At 40.7% G+C, this 19026-nt stretch overlaps 1 protein-coding gene across 2 annotated transcripts in view; it reads right to left on the bottom strand.

The window, feature by feature from the left end:
- The window catches only part of OGT (O-linked N-acetylglucosamine (GlcNAc) transferase), a 138858-nt gene that overhangs the window by 29464 nt on the left and 90368 nt on the right, over window positions 1-19026 (bottom strand). For both annotated transcript variants that reach the window (XM_053699104.1, XM_053699105.1), the window contains exons 15-17: window positions 8343-8468; window positions 7804-7974; window positions 7315-7431 (exon numbers count right to left, since the gene is read on the bottom strand). In XM_053699104.1, coding sequence (XP_053555079.1) covers window positions 7315-7431; window positions 7804-7974; window positions 8343-8468 — 414 coding nt within the window. The remainder of the gene's footprint in view (window positions 1-7314; window positions 7432-7803; window positions 7975-8342; window positions 8469-19026) is intronic.

Here is a 19026-nt window from a genome sequence, read left to right as displayed (position 1 = left end):
ACAAATCTGTGTAATCCCCATTCCACTGACTGAGCATGCAGAGTTGCAGCGGTCTGAGATGTAGGCGGGCAAACGGCACTATGTCCATTGCCGCTACCATTAAGCCGATTACTTCCATTCACTGAGCCACTGAAGGGCGAGAAGTAGAATAAAGAACACGGCAGGAATTTAGAAGTTTTGACAACCTGGCCTCTGTCAAGTAAATCTTCATTTCTACAGAATCTATCAAAGTTCCTAGGAAGGAAACTCTTGTGAGAGGGGATAGAGAACTCTTTTCTTCGTTCACTTTCCACCCATGCGACCTCAGGAATGCCAGAACAATGTCTGTATGGGACCTGGCAATTTGAAAATTTGACGCCTGTATTAGAATGTCGTCTAGGTAAGGGGCTACTGCTATACCTCCTCTAGAAAATAATATACTGAACATACCTCAGGGCAGTTAATTCTGTAGGCCGTTGAAAAAAAGTTTGGCGCCAAGAATGACGCACAACGTAACGTAAACTTTTTGGCGCCAAAAATAACCGGAATGACACACTCGCGTCACTAATGACGCAACCGTGTGAAAGGTCTCGGCGTCAAGTATGACGCCGGAAATTACGAAGTTGCATCAAACATATTTTTTCGCGCCAAAAATATTTTCGCGCCAAGAATGCCGCAATAAAGTTTAGCATTTGACGCACCCGTGGGCCTAATGCCACCCACAATTTGCAAGAAGTAGTCAATTGAAAAAAAGACTAAACCCCAGGTAAGAAATTTTTTTCTAAAAAAGATGTTTATATTCCCAAATATGAAACTGACAGTCTGCAGAAGGAAATACATGAACCTGACTCATGGCAAATATAAGTACAAGCTTGAAAAGAGAAAGTGGAGGCTGTTTCCTTAAAATTAATTCCTTTATTTATTCAGTTTAAAACCGGCAAACACAATCACATTTGTTTTAACTAGTTTTAAGCAGGTGTGGAGCACAGCACAGTAGGCTATGACTACGGATTTCATCCGAAACGCGTAAGCCAGACTGTGCTGCGCCTTCTACACCATACCCTATCCTTGCTGTGTTTGCCGGTTTTAAACTGAATAAATAAAGGAATTAATTTTAAGGAAACAGCCTCCACTTTCTCTTTTCAAGCTATTATTGTCCGGAGTTTGGCTGTTTCCTGCTGTGCATTACGAGCTTATACTCTTCAAAGAGGATTGCATTGTGTGCTTTTCTACATTTGGCAGTTCCCTATTGCAAGCAGGAACTGTTTTTCACTACGTCACTGGCGGAGGGATACTGTATTCTATCGGAGGAACAAGTGTCTGGAATAAGTTGAGGCGGAGCAAGGGATCTCTGCCTCGTTCCAGAGTGTGTTCCATTGGCCGGAATTGGGCCGAGCCCCCTTAGAGGTGTCCGGATTGAATCTACAGCCGCGAATGGCGATACCCGCCTTCTCCATTGGATTGGGTGAGTGAGATCTCCATTGTCCACGCTGGAGCGAGTGAATGAGTGATATACCAAGGAACTTGAGAGTTTCTTTTTAGCACCTTGCACTTTATTTGATACCTTTTTGTTGTTAATACAAATACAGACTGCCTATCATATTCTGGGTTTCCTTTCCTTACAAATATAAGTACAATACATATATTTAGAACTTTATATAAATGCATAAAGTGACAAACCATAGCTGAGGTGTCTTAAGTAATAAAAAACATACTTACCAATAGACACCCATCAACATATAGCAGATAGCCAAACCAGTACAGAAACAGTTATCAGTAGAGGTAATGGTAAATTGAGAGTATATCGTCATTCTGAAAAGGGAGATAGGAGCTGAATCTCTACGACCAATAACAGAGAACCCATGAAAAAGACCCCCGTTAGGGAAATCATCGTATTCAATAAGTGATACTCCCTTCCCGTCCCTCTGACATTCGCTGTACTCAGAGGAATCGGGCTTCAACAATGCTGAGAAGCGCATATCAACGTAGAAATCTTAGCACAAACTTACTTTACCACCTCCATAGGAGGCAAAGTTTGTAAAACTGAATTGTGGGTGTGGTGAGGGGTGTATTTATAGGCATTTTGAGGTTTGGGAAACTTTGCCCCTCCTGGTAGGATTGTATATCCCATATGTCACTAGCTCATGGACTCTTGCCAATTACATGAAAGAAATCCGCTTCCCAATTGTCCACTCCTGGAATTTGGATCGTCGACAGACAGCAGTTGTGGGTCTCCGCACACTGAATAATCTTGGCTACCTCTGTCATGGCCAAGGAACTCAAAGTTCCCCCCTGATGGTTGATGTAAGCCACTGAAGTTATGTTGTCCGACTGGAACCTGATAAACCAGGCCAAAGCTAACTGAAGCCAGGCCAGGAGAGCATTGAAGATTGCTCTCAGCTCCAGAATATTTATAGGTAGAACCGACTCCTTTTGAGTCCAAGTCCCTGAGCCTTTAGAGAGCCCCAGACTGCTCCCCATCCCAACAGGCTGGCGCCAGATGTCAAAACCACCCAGGTGGGTCTGCGGAAGCAGGTTCCCAGGGAGGGATGATCCTGAGACAACCACCAAGAAGAGAGTCCCTTGTCTCCTGATCCAGATGTAATCGTGGAGACAGATCCGCATAATCTCCGTTCCACTGCCTGAGCATGCATAACTGGTCCGAGGTGGAAACGGGCAAACGGAATGATGTCAAGGGCAGCTACCATCAGACCGATTACCTTTTTACATTGAGCCACTGTTGGCCGAGGAGAGGACTGAAGCGCCAGACAAGAACTGAAAATCTTTGATTTCCTGACGTGTGTCAGAAAAATTTTCATTGATGGGGAATCTATTATGGTTCCCAAAAAAAAAAACACCCTTGTAGTTGGAATTAAGGAACTCTTTTACCAAATTCACCTTCCATCCGTGAGATCGCAAGAAGGATAACAGTATCTCTGTGTGGGAGTTCGCTTGTTGAAAGGATGGCGCCTGAATCAGGATGTTGTCCAGAAAAGGCGCAACTGCAATGCCCCGCAACCTGAGCAACGTCAACAGGGATCCCAAAACCTTTGAAAAAATTCTGGGAGCTGTGGCAAGGCCGAATGGAAGAGCCTCAAACTGGAAGTGTTTGTCTAGGAATCCAAACCTCAGAAACCTGTGATGATCCCTGTGGATGGGAACATGTAGGTACACGTCCGTTAAAATCTACCGTTGTCATAAATTGACCCTCTTGAACCAAGGGAAGAATGGAACGAATAGTTTCCATCTTGAAGGACGGTGCGCTGAGGAATTTGTTTAGACTTTTGAGATCTAGAATTAGTCTGAAAGTTCCCTCTTTTTTGGGAACCATGAACAGATTGGAGTAAAACCCCAGACCTTGTTCCTGCATTGGAACAGGAACTATCACTCCCAGGTCTGAAAGGTCCTGAACACAGTGTAAGACCGCCTCTCTTTATATTTTATATCTTGCACTGCTAAAAAAAAAAAAGTCTTGCTTGAAGAATCTTCTAACACCCAAACTTTACCACTTCTTTGCTCTAACGTAGGCAAAGAGAATGACTGGGGTTGGAGGGAAGGGAGGTGATATTTAACAGCTTTGCTGTGGTGCTCTTTGCCGCCTCCTGCTGGGCAGGAGTGATATTCCCAATAGTAATTAGATGATCCGTGGACTCACTGTGTCATTAGAAAGAAAATAGATTTTGCAAGTGTAATGTGATTTTACATTTTAGACAAACAAAACGCATACGAAAAAAAAACAAAAACGTAATTAAAACCATTTTACATCTAACATATACAGAAATAAAGTGACCAGGCGCCAACTAACGGAGGCTAGGTGTAAACGTGGAGATCTAAAAACAGTTCAAATTTAATAACATAAAAACAAATATAAAATATAAACAAATACTAAAAACAATGTTTATGATGTTAAAAAAATCAAGCAATATGCACAATTCCTAGTTCATGGATCCATGAAGGTACAAAACTAAAACTTGTTACAGTAATAGTATACAAGATACAAGATATGTGATTTAATATATTATTATGAAGGTACAGAACTGAAACTTGTTACAGTAATAGTATACAAGGTACAAAATATGTGATTTAATAGATTACTATCTAAGGCTACAGGAGCTATTAATGAGGATAAATGGTGCAATGTTGTGCAAAAAAATGTGTCCAAATTCAGTGATGTGGTGTCCAAAACAAATCAAGTTGATATCTAAACACAGATAGATATCTGAAAACAAACAAGTTCAAATCAGATTGATCCAAATATAATCAATGTGTAAAAAAATTGAAAAAAAAAAAAAAAAAAAAAAGGTCAAATGTGTAAAACGTTTACAGGGGGTATCAGTCCACAAAGTGTTCAAAATTTTTTTTATGTATTAGTGAACGAAAATAATCCAAGTGATGTGTTGGAACCTTTGGTCCTGGTTCTCCTAGTAGAAAGGGGTGGAATCACAGGATAGGGAAAAAAACCATGGTGAAAACAAAAATACAAAAAGAAAATAGGTCGAAAAAATATGTTGAAAAAACCTGTGGAAAGAAAAATACAAACAATGTGTAGCAGGTTCACAGATAACTCCCAATGGAAATGTGCTTACCAGTCTACGCGTTTCGGCCCCTCTAGGCCTTTATCAAGACTGGTTATTAGTACTTACTGTTGGCCTTTTATAGCTATCTGACCGGATGTCTGGTTTAAAGACACTTCCGGTTTCGCTGCTACCTATTAATGTAAATATTATGAATAATTTCTATTCCCAAAGTCCCTATTTGTAAGAAACCTTGTGTGATAGTTGTTTGTTGCTCTTAAATCTTTTAGGAAATAAAAATGCAATTGTTTGTTCCTAATTCGTGTAGCCTCCGTAACTTGGTGACGTCACTTCCGGTCGGAACAAATTGCCGTTAGTTACAGCTTATTTTAAATATACTGAATTGTATGCTTTCTACTTGCTAGAATATGTAAATAAGTATTTAAATATTTCAGGCTACCTAATGTCAATTATCCTTAAAAAGTATGGGTGTTTATACTCATCGTATCTATTCTTTATATGCCGATTTCTGAGCTATCCGATTGGTTGTGACGTCACCTATTGGCCGCAAGGGGATTGGATAAGCTTATGGATGTATATGTATTAGATGTCATACCAGCAGTGTTCTCTTTATTATATATAGTGTGAGCTCAGGGGATATCTTTCTATTCATAGTGATACTCAAAATCTTAATCTTATATCGTAAAGAATGTTTAAATTTACCGATTTCAGACTATTAGTATGCCGATTTTTCAGCTTTCCTATTGGTGGTATTCTCCTGTGAGTCACGGCGTAATCGGGTTTGCTTGTCAGTTATATAGTCTGCTAATCATTCTTGTGTTATATCTATGTATAACAGAGATACGTATTTGTCTTGTAATAAGGATTCTGATGGGCATAGATATATGTTGTTGGTTCATTTCAAACCTATCCCGATCCATTCTCATATATATATATATATAAATATAAATTACATTATCCTAATATAAATACAAGTGAATGTTTATTATCGCTGAAGTGGAGCATATAAATTTCTTACTGTGTGTTTACTGTGTGATCCTTCAGGGAATTTGAAATACTTATTAGAATCCTTATTATAAGACAAATACGTATCTCTCAGTTATACATAGATATAACACAAGAATGATTAGCAGACTATATAACTGACAAGCAAACCCGATTACGCCGTGACTCACAGGAGAATACCACCAATAGGAAAGCTGAAAAATCGGCATACTAATAGCCTGAAATCGGTAAATTAAAACATATTCTTTACGATATAAGATTAAGATTTTGAGTATCACTATGAATAGAAAGATATCCCCTGAGCTCACACTATATATAATCAAGAGAACACTGCTGGTATGACATATTATACATATACATCCATAAGCTTATCCAATCCCCTTGCGGCCAATAGGTGACGTCACAACCAATCGGATAGCTCAGAAATCGGCATATAAAGAATAGATGATACGATGAGTATAAACACCCATACTTTTTAAGGATAATTGACATCAGGTAGCCTGAAATATTTAAATACTTATTTACATATTCTAGCAAGTAGAAAGCATACAATTCAGTATATTTAAAATAAGCTGTAACTAACGGCAATTTGTTCCGACCGGAAGTGACGTCACCAAGTTACGGAGGCTACACGAATTAGGAACAAACAATTGCATTTTTATTTCCTAAAAGATTTAAGAGCAACAAACAACTATCACACAAGGTTTCTTACAAATAGGGACTTTGGGAATAGAAATTATTCATAATATTTACATTAATAGGTAGCAGCGAAACCGGAAGTGTCTTTAAACCAGACATCCGGTCAGATAGCTATAAAAGGCCAACAGTAAGTACTAATAACCAGTCTTGATAAAGGCCTAGAGGGGCCGAAACGCGTAGATTGGTAAGCACATTTCCATTGGGAGTTATCTGTGAACCTGCTACACATTGTTTGTATTTTTCTTTCCACAGGTTTTTTCAACATATTTTTTCGACCTATTTTCTTTTTGTATTTTTGTTTTCACCATGGTTTTTTTCCCTATCCTGTGATTCCACCCCTTTCTACTAGGAGAACCAGGACCAAAGGTTCCAACACATCACTTGGATTATTTTCGTTCACTAATATATATAAAAAAAAATTGAACACTTTGTGGACTGATACCCCCTGTAAACGTTTTACACATTTGACCTTTTTTTTTTTTCACTTTTTTTCCACATTGATTATATTTGGATCAATCTGTTTTGAACTTGTTTGTTTTCAGATATCTATCTGTGTTTAGATATCAACTTGATTTGTTTTGGACAGATTTTTTTGCACAACATTGCACCATTTATCCTCATTAATAGCTCCTGTAGCCTTAGATAGTAATCTATTAAATCACATATTTTGTACCTTGTATACTATTACTGTAACAAGTTTCAGTTCTGTACCTTCATAATAATATATTAAATCACATATCTTGTATCTTGTATACTATTACTGTAACAAGTTTTAGTTTTGTACCTTCATGGATCCATGAACTAGGAATTGTGCATATTGCTTGATTTTTTAACATCATCAACATTGTTTTTAGCATTTGTTTATATTTTATATTTGTTTTTATGTTATTAAATTTGAACTGTTTTTAGATCTCCACGTTTACACCTAGCCTCCGTTAGTTGGCGCCTGGTCACTTTATTTCTGTATAACCACTCTCTAATAGGCGAAAGCTAGGTTTCGCCTCTTCCGGGCATATAGGTGTTAGTTGGCGCACTAGTAGGACATACATATCTCTTACATCTAACATATAAAAGCACAGTAAAAAAAAAAGCTCACCTTCACAATTTTCACATCTGGCAAAGTTTCCAGAAAAGCTTTTAGATCAATTCCATTAAGAACTATCCTGTTGTCATAAATATGGCCATTGGATTTGAAGTCTATCACTGCTTTTTTCTGTGAAGAATGACAAAGAAAGTAAAAATATAAATGAGATACAAAACCTCTATTTCAGAAAGTAGAGGGTATCTTTACTTCTGGCTTTAAAACTTCAACAATGAACAACATAACTTCTAATATATCTGCTGAATTTGACCTAAATAGTGGTTTTGGCCAACATCTTAAAATACATAAAAGTTCCATTCTACTACCACACTGAGGATTTTCAGTAATATGTGCCATATGCATTGATAATCCAGTTTCATATTATTGCACTTGATGTTAGACGAGTTAAAAGGAAAAGGAGACCAATACTGAAATAATAAACAAGAAGTGCTGTGGTTCTGTTGAGTACATAAAATATGGTAAACCTTTGTGTTTTGGGTATACCTTTAAATGGGGAAACATGTTGGCATGGTCACCAATAAAGAAAGTGTTGGGCATGTAAGCCAGTTTTTCAGAATATTGTTCAGCAACCTCAATAGGAGATGTTTCTTTGTCACTTATTATGTAATCCATGAATGGAGCACCACTTGTTCCAGGATATCCCAGCCACATAGCCTAACAAAAAAAATGTTATCAATAAATATTATATATGTACACTTTGTAAATAAGACGATAAAAATAAATTATTTCTATTAAGTTTTCAGCAACTCTGAACAGTCATTAAAAGCAAATGGAAACAGGTTGTCTAGAATAATCAAATTATTTGTTGGAGGAGATACCTCTACACAATTATGAATAAGCTCAATTTCTCCTTCAAATTAGAGATAGATTAGAAGAGGGGGAAGGAAACCATAATTACTAAATTACCTAGAAAACTATGGCTGATGTTTAATTTATACAGATGTGTTTAAGAAAGGAACTATGACTTGGTGTCCCAAAGATACTTTAGAAACAGTCTTCCTTTCATATAAAAAGTCAGATACCTGAATAGGAGCTGCCCTGAGAGCAAACAATTCATTGCGAGCCCCCTTGGTATAGCCATTCATATTAACAAGAATGTGGATTCCATCCTGATGGATTCGATCAGCTGCTTTTCCATTGCAAGGTATCTGAGACAAAGAAATATAAAAGTAACAAAACGTAGCAAACTGCACAGTTCTTATTAATTTAGCTTGCAGTGCCATCACACTTGATTGAAGGTTGTGTATTGAAACTATTACAACATTAGTTTAAGTTAATTTTAAACAAGAAATAAAATGACCTGTTCATTTCAGCATTTCTTTAAAAGGGATATTAAACCCATTTTTTTTGTATGATTCAGATAGTGCATGTGATTTTAAACAACTTTCCAATTTACTTCTATCAAATTTGCTCCATTCTCTTTGTATACTTTTTTGAAGGAGCAGAAGTGCAATACTGGGAGTTATCACATCTAGTAAACCAATGAAAAGAGCCATTTATGTGCAGCCACTAATCAGTAGCTCTCAGTAATGCATTGCTGCTCCTGAGCCTACCTAGGTATGCTTTTAAACTAAGGAATTTAACAGAATTAAGCAAATGAGATAATAGTACATTGAAAAGTTGTTTAAAATCATGTTTTATGTTCTGTATGAATCATGAAAGAAAAATTATTGGATTTCATGTCCCTTAAAGCGTTCACCTTATTAGGCATACTACATAAACCCATTTTCAGCAAGATCTCAATATAAGAAATCAGTCACAAATTCATTAGATTTATTGCAACTGGTCTCACAACTATAAGCTTGTAAGAAGTACATGAAACATTTAAAAAAATGAATTGTTCGTTAGGAGCCAAAAATGGGCGCCTAGTTCTGCCCACCTATTGCATGAATATTTTAGTATGTTAAGTTTCTCCATATACTATTGACTCTTACCTTTTAAATTTTCCTTTTCTCACATGGCAAATTGTGCACGTACAATTTGAAATAGTAATGGTAAAGTGATATAGACTAAAGTGATTGTAAACTTTAATGAATTAAAGTCCAGGTTAAAAAAACAGAATTTATGCTTACCTGATAAATTACTTTCTCCAACGGTGTGTCCGGTCCACGACGTCATCCTTACTTGTGGGAATATCTCTTCCCCAACAGGAAATGGCAAAGAGTCCCAGCAAAGCTGGCCATATAGTCCGTCCTAGGCTCTGCCCACCCCAGTCATTCGACCGACTGACAGGAGGAAAAATATAGGAGAAACCATATGGTACCGTGGTAACTGTAGTTAGAGAAAATAATTCATCAGACCTGATTAAAAAACCAGGGCGGGCCTGGGACCGGACACACCGTTGGAGAAAGTAATGTATCAGGTAAGCATAAATTCTGTTTTCTCCAACATTGGTGTGTCCGGTCCACGGCGTCATCCTTACTTGTGGGAACCAATACCAAAGCTTTAGGACACTGATGAAGGGAGGGAGCAAATCAGGTTACCTAAACGGAAGGCACCACGGCTTGCAAAACCTTTCTCCCAAAAATAGCCTCCGAAGAAGCAAAAGTATCAAATTTGTAAAATTTGGCAAAAGTGTGCAGTGAAGACCAAGTCGATGCCTTACATATCTGGTCAACAGAAGCCTCGTTCTTGAAGGCCCATGTGGAAGCCACAGCCCTAGTGGAGTGAGCCGTGATTCTTTCAGGAGGCTGCCGTCCGGCAGTCTCATAAGCCAATCGGATGATGCTTTTAAGCCAAAAGGAAAGAGGTAGAAGTCGCTTTTTGACCTCTCCTTTTACCAGAATAGACCACAAACAAAGAAGATTTTTATCTGAATTCTTTTGTAGCCTCTAAATAGAATTTTAGAGCACGGACTACGTCCAAATTGTGTAACAAACGTTCCTTCTTTGAAACTGGATTCGGACATAAAGAAGGTACAACTATCTCCTGGTTAATATTCTTGTTAGAAACAACCTTTGGAAGAAAACCAGGCTTAGTAAGCAAAACCACCTTATCTGCATGGAACACCAGATAGGGCGGAGAACACTGCAGAGCAGATAACTCTGAAACTCTTCTAGCAGAAGAAAACAGAATTTATGTTTACCTGATAAATTACTTTCTCCAACGGTGTGTCCGGTCCACGGCGTCATCCTTACTTGTGGGATATTCTCTTCCCCAACAGGAAATGGCAAAGAGCCCAGCAAAGCTGGTCACATGATCCCTCCTAGGCTCCGCCTACCCCAGTCATTCGACCGACGTTAAGGAGGAATATTTGCATAGGAGAAACCATATGGTACCGTGGTGACTGTAGTTAAAGAAAATAAATTATCAGACCTGATTAAAAAAACCAGGGCGGGCCGTGGACCGGACACACCGTTGGAGAAAGTAATTTATCAGGTAAACATAAATTCTGTTTTCTCCAACATAGGTGTGTCCGGTCCACGGCGTCATCCTTACTTGTGGGAACCAATACCAAAGCTTTAGGACACGGATGAAGGGAGGGAGCAAATCAGGTCACCTAAATGGAAGGCACCACGGCTTGCAAAACCTTTCTCCCAAAAATAGCCTCAGAAGAAGCAAAAGTATCAAACTTGTAAAATTTGGTAAAAGTGTGCAGTGAAGACCAAGTCGCTGCCCTACATATCTGATCAACAGAAGCCTCGTTCTTGAAGGCCCATGTGGAAGCCACAGCCCTAGTGGAATGAGCTGTGATTCTTTCGGGAGGCTGCCGTCCGGCAGTCTCGTAAGCCAATCTGATGATGCTTTTAATCCAAAAAGAGAGAGAGGTAGAAGTTGCTTTTTGACCTCTCCTTTTACCGGAATAAACAACAAACAAGGAAGATGTTTGTCTAAAATCCTTTGTAGCATCTAAATAGAATTTTAGAGCGCGAACAACATCCAAATTGTGCAACAAACGTTCCTTCTTTGAAACTGGTTTCGGACACAGAGAAGGTACGATAATCTCCTGGTTAATGTTTTTGTTAGAAACAACTTTTGGAAGAAAACCAGGTTTAGTACGTAAAACCACCTTATCTGCATGGAACACCAGATAAGGAGGAGAACACTGCAGAGCAGATAATTCTGAAACTCTTCTAGCAGAAGAAATTGCAACTAAAAACAAAACTTTCCAAGATAATAACTTAATATCAACGGAATGCAAGGGTTCAAACGGAACCCCCTGAAGAACTGAAAGAACTAAATTGAGACTCCAAGGAGGAGTCAAAGGTTTGTAAACAGGCTTAATTCTAACCAGAGCCTGAACAAAGGCTTGAACATCTGGCACAGCGGCCAGCTTTTTGTGAAGTAACACAGACAAGGCAGAAATCTGTCCCTTCAGGGAACTTGCAGATAATCCTTTTTCCAATCCTTCTTGAAGGAAGGATAGAATCCTAGGAATCTTAACCTTGTCCCAAGGGAATCCTTTAGATTCACACCAACAGATATATTTTTTCCAAATTTTGTGGTAAATCTTTCTAGTTACAGGCTTTCTGGCCTGAACAAGAGTATCGATAACAGAATCTGAGAACCCTCGCTTCGATAAGATCAGGCGTTCAATCTCCAAGCAGTCAGCTGGAGTGAAACCAGATTCGGATGTTCGAACGGACCCTGAACAAGAAGGTCTCGTCTCAAAGGTAGCTTCCAAGGTGGAGCCGATGACATATTCACCAGATCTGCATACCAAGTCCTGCGTGGCCACGCAGGAGCTATCAAGATCACCGACGCCCTTTCCTGATTGATCCTGGCTACCAGCCTGGGGATGAGAGGAAACGGCGGGAACACATAAGCTAGTTTGAAGGTCCAAGGTGCTACTAGTGCATCCACTAGAGCCGCCTTGGGATCCCTGGATCTGGACCCGTAGCAAGGAACTTTGAAGTTCTGACGAGAGGCCATCAGATCCATGTCTGGAATGCCCCACAGCTGAGTGACTTGGGCAAAGATTTCCGGATGGAGTTCCCACTCCCCCGGATGCAATGTCTGACGACTCAGAAAATCCGCTTCCCAATTTTCCACTCCTGGGATGTGGATAGCAGACAGGTGGCAGGAGTGAGACTCCGCCCATAGAATGATTTTGGTCACTTCTTCCATCGCCAGGGAACTCCTTGTTCCCCCCTGATGGTTGATGTACGCAACAGTTGTCATGTTGTCTGATTGAAACCGTATGAACTTGGCCCTCGCAAGCTGAGGCCAAGCCTTGAGAGCATTGAATATCGCTCTCAGTTCCAGAATATTTATCGGTAGAAGAGATTCTTCCCGAGACCAAAGACCCTGAGCTTTCAGGGATCCCCAGACCGCGCCCCAGCCCATCAGACTGGCGTCGGTCGTGACAATGACCCACTCTGGTCTGCGGAATGTCATCCCTCGTGACAGGTTGTCCAGGGACAGCCACCAATGGAGTGAGTCTCTGGTCCTCTGATTTACTTGTATCTTCGGAGACAAGTCTGTATAGTCCCCATTCCACTGACTGAGCATGCACAGTTGTAATGGTCTTAGATGAATGCGCGCAAAAGGAACTATGTCCATTGCCGCTACCATCAACCCGATCACTTCCATGCACTGAGCTATGGAAGGAAGAGGAACGGAATGAAGTATCCGACAAGAGTCTAGAAGTTTTGTTTTTCTGGCCTCTGTCAGAAAAATCCTCATTTCTAAGGAGTCTATTATTGTTCCCAAGAAGGGAACCCTTGTTGACGGAGATAGAGAACTCTTTTCCACGTTCACTTTCCATCCGTGAGATCTGAGAAAGGCCAGGACAATGTCCGTGTGAGCCTTTGCTTGAGGAAGGGACGACGCTTGAATCAGAATGTCGTCCAAGTAAGGTACTACAGCAATGCCCCTTGGTCTTAGCACAGCTAGAAGGGACCCTAGTACCTTTGTGAAAATCCTTGGAGCAGTGGCTAATCCGAAAGGAAGCGCCACGAACTGGTAATGTTTGTCCAGGAATGCGAACCTCAGGAACCGATGATGTTCCTTGTGGATAGGAATATGTAGATACGCATCCTTTAAATCCACCGTGGTCATGAATTGACCTTCCTGGATGGAAGGAAGAATAGTTCGAATGGTTTCCATCTTGAACGATGGAACCTTGAGAAACTTGTTTAAGATCTTGAGATCTAAGATTGGTCTGAACGTTCCCTCTTTTTTGGGAACTATAAACAGATTGGAGTAGAACCCCATCCCTTGTTCTCTTAATGGAACAGGATGAATCACTCCCATTTTTAACAGGTCTTCTACACAATGTAAGAATGCCTGTCTTTTTATGTGGTCTGAAGACAACTGAGACCTGTGGAACCTCCCCCTTGGGGGAAGTCCCTTGAATTCCAGAAGATAACCTTGGGAGACTATTTCTAGCGCCCAAGGATCCAGAACATCTCTTGCCCAAGCCTGAGCGAAGAGAGAGAGTCTGCCCCCCACCAGATCCGGTCCCGGATCGGGGGCCAACATTTCATGCTGTCTTGGTAGCAGTGGCAGGTTTCTTGGCCTGCTTTCCCTTGTTCCAGCCTTGCATTGGTCTCCAAGCTGGCTTGGCTTGAGAAGTATTACCCTCTTGCTTAGAGGACGTAGCACTTTGGGCTGGTCCGTTTCTACGAAAGGGACGAAAATTAGGTTTATTTTTTGCCTTGAAAGGCCGATCCTGAGGAAGGGCGTGGCCCTTACCCCCAGTGATATCAGAGATAATCTCTTTCAAGTCAGGGCCAAACAGCGTTTTCCCCTTGAAAGGAATGTTAAGTAGCTTGTTCTTGGAAGACGCATCAGCCGACCAAGATTTCAACCAAAGCGCTCTGCGCGCCACAATAGCAAACCCAGAATTCTTAGCCGCTAACCTAGCCAATTGCAAAGTGGCGTCTAGGGTGAAAGAATTAGCCAATTTGAGAGCATTGATTCTGTCCATAATCTCCTCATAAGGAGGAGAATCACTATCGACCGCCTTTATCAGCTCATCGAACCAGAAACATGCGGCTGTAGCGACAGGGACAATGCATGAAATTGGTTGTAGAAGGTAACCCTGCTGAACAAACATCTTTTTAAGCAAACCTTCTAATTTTTTATCCATAGGATCTTTGAAAGCACAACTATCCTCTATGGGTATAGTGGTGCGTTTGTTTAAAGTGGAAACCGCTCCCTCGACCTTGGGGACTGTCTGCCATAAGTCCTTTCTGGGGTCGACCATAGGAAACAATTTTTTAAATATGGGGGGAGGGACGAAAGGAATACCGGGCCTTTCCCATTCTTTATTAACAATGTCCGCCACCCGCTTGGGTATAGGAAAAGCTTCTGGGAGCCCCGGCACCTCTAGGAACTTGTCCATTTTACATAGTTTCTCTGGGATGACCAACTTGTCACAATCATCCAGAGTGGATAATACCTCCTTAAGCAGAATGCGGAGATGTTCCAACTTAAATTTAAATGCAATCACATCAGGTTCAGCTTGTTGAGAAATGTTCCCTGAATCAGTAATTTCTCCCTCAGACAAAACCTCCCTGGCCCCATCAGACTGGGTTAGGGGCCCTTCAGAAATATTATTATCAGCGTCGTCATGCTCTTCAGTATCTAAAACAGAGCAGTCGCGCTTACGCTGATAAGTGTTCATTTTGGCTAAAATGTTTTTGACAGAATTATCCATTACAGCCGTTAATTGTTGCATAGTAAGGAGTATTGGCGCGCTAGATGTACTAGGGGCCTCCTGAGTGGGCAAGACTCGTGTAGACGAAGGAGGGAATGATGCAGTACCATGCTTACTCCCCTCACTTGAGGAATCATCCTGGGCATCATTGTCATTGTCACATAAATCACATTTATTTAAATGAATAGGAATTCTGGCTTCCCCACATTCAGAACACAGTCTATCTGGTAGTTCAGACATGTAAAACAGGCATAAACTTGATAAAGTACAAAAAACGTTTTAAAATAAAACCGTTACTGTCACTTTAAATTTTAAACTGAACACACTTTATTACTGCAATTGCGAAAAAACATGAAGGAATTGTTCAAAATTCACCAAATTTTCACCACAGTGTCTTAAAGCCTTAAAAGTATTGCACACCAAATTTGGAAGCTTTAACCCTTAAAATAACGGAACCGGAGCCGTTTTGAACTTTAACCCCTTTACAGTCCCTGGTATCTGCTTTGCTGAGACCCAACCAAGCCCCAAGGGGAATACGATACCAAATGACGCCTTCAGAAAGTCTTTTCTAAGTATCAGAGCTCCTCTCACATGCGACTGCATGCCATGCCTCTCAAAAACAAGTGCGCAACACCGGCGCGAAAATGAGGCTCTGCCTATGCTTTGGGAAAGCCCCTAAAGAATAAGGTGTCTAAAACAGTGCCTGCCGATATTATTATATCAAAATACCCAGATAAAATGATTCCTCAAGGCTAAATATGTGTTAATAATGAATCGATTTAGCCCAGAAAAAGTCTACAGTCTTAATAAGCCCTTTTTGAAGCCCTTATTTACGATCGTAATAAACATGGCTTACCGGATCCCATAGGGAAAATGACAGCTTCCAGCATTACATCGTCTTGTTAGAATGTGTCATACCTCAAGCAGCAAGAGACTGCTCACTGTTCCCCCAACTGAAGTTAATTGCTCTCAACAGTCCTGTGTGGAACAGCCATGGATTTTAGTGACGGTTGCTAAAATCATTTTCCTCATACAAACAGAAATCTTCATCTCTTTTCTGTTTCTGAGTAAATAGTACATACCAGCACTATTTCAAAATAACAAACTCTTGATTGAATAATAAAAACTACAGTTAAACACTAAAAAACTCTAAGCCATCTCCGTGGAGATGTTGCCTGTACAACGGCAAAGAGAATGACTGGGGTAGGCGGAGCCTAGGAGGGATCATGTGACCAGCTTTGCTGGGCTCTTTGCCATTTCCTGTTGGGGAAGAGAATATCCCACAAGTAAGGATGACGCCGTGGACCGGACACACCTATGTTGGAGAAATAGCAACCAAAAACAAAACTTTCCAAGATAGTAACTTAATATCTATGGAATGTAAAGGTTCAAACGGAACCCCTTGAAGAACTGAAAGAACTAGATTTAGACTCCAGGGAGGAGTCAAAAGTCTGTAAACAGGCTTGATCCTAACCAGAGCCTGAACAAATGCTTGATCATCTGGCACAGCTGCCATTCTTTTGTGTAGTAAGACAGATAAAGCAGAGATCTGTCCCTTTAGAGAACTTGCAGATAATCATTTCTCCAAACCTTCTTGTAGAAAGGAGAGAATCTTAGGAATTTTTGTCTTATTCCATGGGAATCCTTTGGATTCACACCAACAGATATATCTTTTCCATATTTTATGGTAAATCTTTCTAGTTACCGGTTTTCTGGCCTGAACCAGAGTATCTATCACAGAATCTGAAAACCCACGCTTTGATAGAATCAAGCGTTCAACCTCCAAGCCGTCAGCTGGAGGGAGACCAGATTTGGATGTTCGAATGGACCCTGAACAAGAAGGTCCTGTCTCAAAAGGTAGCTTCCATGGTGGAACCGATGACATATTCACCAGGTCTGCATACCAAGTCCTGCGTGGCCACGCAGGAGCTATCAAGATCACCGAGGCCCTCTCCTGATTGATCCTGGCTACCAGCCTGGGAATGAGAGGAAACGGTGGAAATACATAAGCTAGGTTGAAGGTCCAAGGTGCCACTAGTGCATCTACTAGAGTCGCCTTGGGATCCCTGGATCTGGACCCGTAGCAAGGAACCTTGAAGTTCTGACGAGACGCCATCAGATCCATGTCCGGAATGCCCCATAATTGAGTTAGTTGGGCAAAGATCTCCGGGTGGAGTTCCCACTCCCCCGGATGGAATGTCTGACGACTCAGATAATCCGCTTCCCAGTTTTCCACACCTGGGATGTGGATCGCAGATAGGTGGCAGGAGTGATCCACCGCCCATTGAATTATTTTGGTCACTTCTTTCATCGCCAGGGAACTCCTTGTTCCCCCCTGATGATTGAAATACGCAACGGTCGTCATGTTGTCTGATTGGAATCTTATGAATCTGGCCTTTGCTAGCTGAGGACAAGCCCTGAGAGCATTGAAGATCGCTCTTAGTTCCAGAATGTTTATCTGGAGAAGAGACTCTTCCCGAGACCATAGTCCCTGAGCTTTCAGGGATTCCCAGACTGCGCCCCAGCCCACTAGACTGGCGTCGGTCGTGACAATGACCCACTCTGGTCTGCGGAAGCTCATTCCCTGGGATAGATGGTCCAGGGTCAGCCACCAACGGAGTGAATCTCTGGTCTTCTGATCTACCTGAATCATTGGAGACAAGTCTGTATAGTCCCCATTCCACTGTTTGAGCATGCACAGTTGTAATGGTCTTAGATGAATTCGTGCAAAAGGAACTATGTCCATTGCTGCAACCATCAACCCTACTACTTCCATGCACTGCGCTATGGAAGGACGTGGAACAGAATGAAGAACTTGACAAGTGCTTAGAAGTTTTGACTTTCTGACCTCGGTCAGAAAAACATAATTTATGTAAGAACTTACCTGATAAATTCATTTCTTTCATATTAGCAAGAGTCCATGAGCTAGTGACGTATGGGATATACATTCCTACCAGGAGGGGCAAAGTTTCCCAAACCTCAAAATGCCTATAAATACACCCCTCACCACACCCACAATTCAGTTTAACGAATAGCCAAGAAGTGGGGTGATAAAAAAGTGCGAAAGCATATAAAATAAGGAATTGGAATAATTGTGCTTTATACAAAATCATAACCACCACAAAAAAGGGCGGGCCTCATGGACTCTTGCTAATATGAAAGAAATGAATTTATCAGGTAAGTTCTTACATAAATTATGTTTTCTTTCATGTAATTAGCAAGAGTCCATGAGCTAGTGACGTATGGGATAATGACTACCCAAGATGTGGATCTTTCCACACAAGAGTCACTAGAGAGGGAGGGATAAAATAAAGACAGCCAATTCCTGCTGAAAATAATCCACACCCAAAATAAAGTTTAACGAAAAACATAAGCAGAAGATTCAAACTGAAACCGCTGCCTGAAGTACTTTTCTACCAAAAACTGCTTCAGAAGAAGAAAATACATCAAAATGGTAGAATTTAGTAAAAGTATGCAAAGAGGACCAAGTTGCTGCTTTGCAGATCTGGTCAACCGAAGCTTCATTCCTAAACGCCCAGGAAGTAGAAACTGACCTAGTAGAATGAGCTGTAATTCTCTGAGGCGGAGTTTTACCCGACTCAACATAGGCATGATGAATTAAAGATTTCAACCAAGATGCCAAAGAAATGGCAGAAGCTTTCTGGCCTTTTCTAGAACCGGAAAAGATAACAAATAGACTAGAAGTCTTACGAAAAGATTTCGTAGCTTCAACATAATATTTCAAAGCTCTAACAACATCCAAAGAATGCAACGATTTCTCCTTAGAATTCTTAGGATTAGGACATAATGAAGGAACCACAATTTCTCTACTAATGTTGTTGGAATTCACAACTTTAGGTAAAAATTCAAAAGAAGTTCGCAACACCGCCTTATCCTGATGAAAAATCAGAAAAGGAGACTCACAAGAAAGAGCAGATAATTCAGAAACTCTTCTGGCAGAAGAGATGGCTAAAAGGAACAAAACTTTCCAAGAAAGTAATTTAATGTCCAATGAATGCATAGGTTCAAACGGAGGAGCTTGAAGAGCTCCCAGAACCAAATTCAAACTCCAAGGAGGAGAAATTGACTTAATGACAGGTTTT

Source organism: Bombina bombina, chromosome 1 (assembly GCF_027579735.1).
Source record: "Bombina bombina isolate aBomBom1 chromosome 1, aBomBom1.pri, whole genome shotgun sequence".
Classification (NCBI taxonomy): domain Eukaryota; kingdom Metazoa; phylum Chordata; class Amphibia; order Anura; family Bombinatoridae; genus Bombina; species Bombina bombina.
The sequence above is the reverse complement of the archived record's forward strand: the minus strand, read 5'-3'. Positions and strand labels throughout refer to the sequence as shown.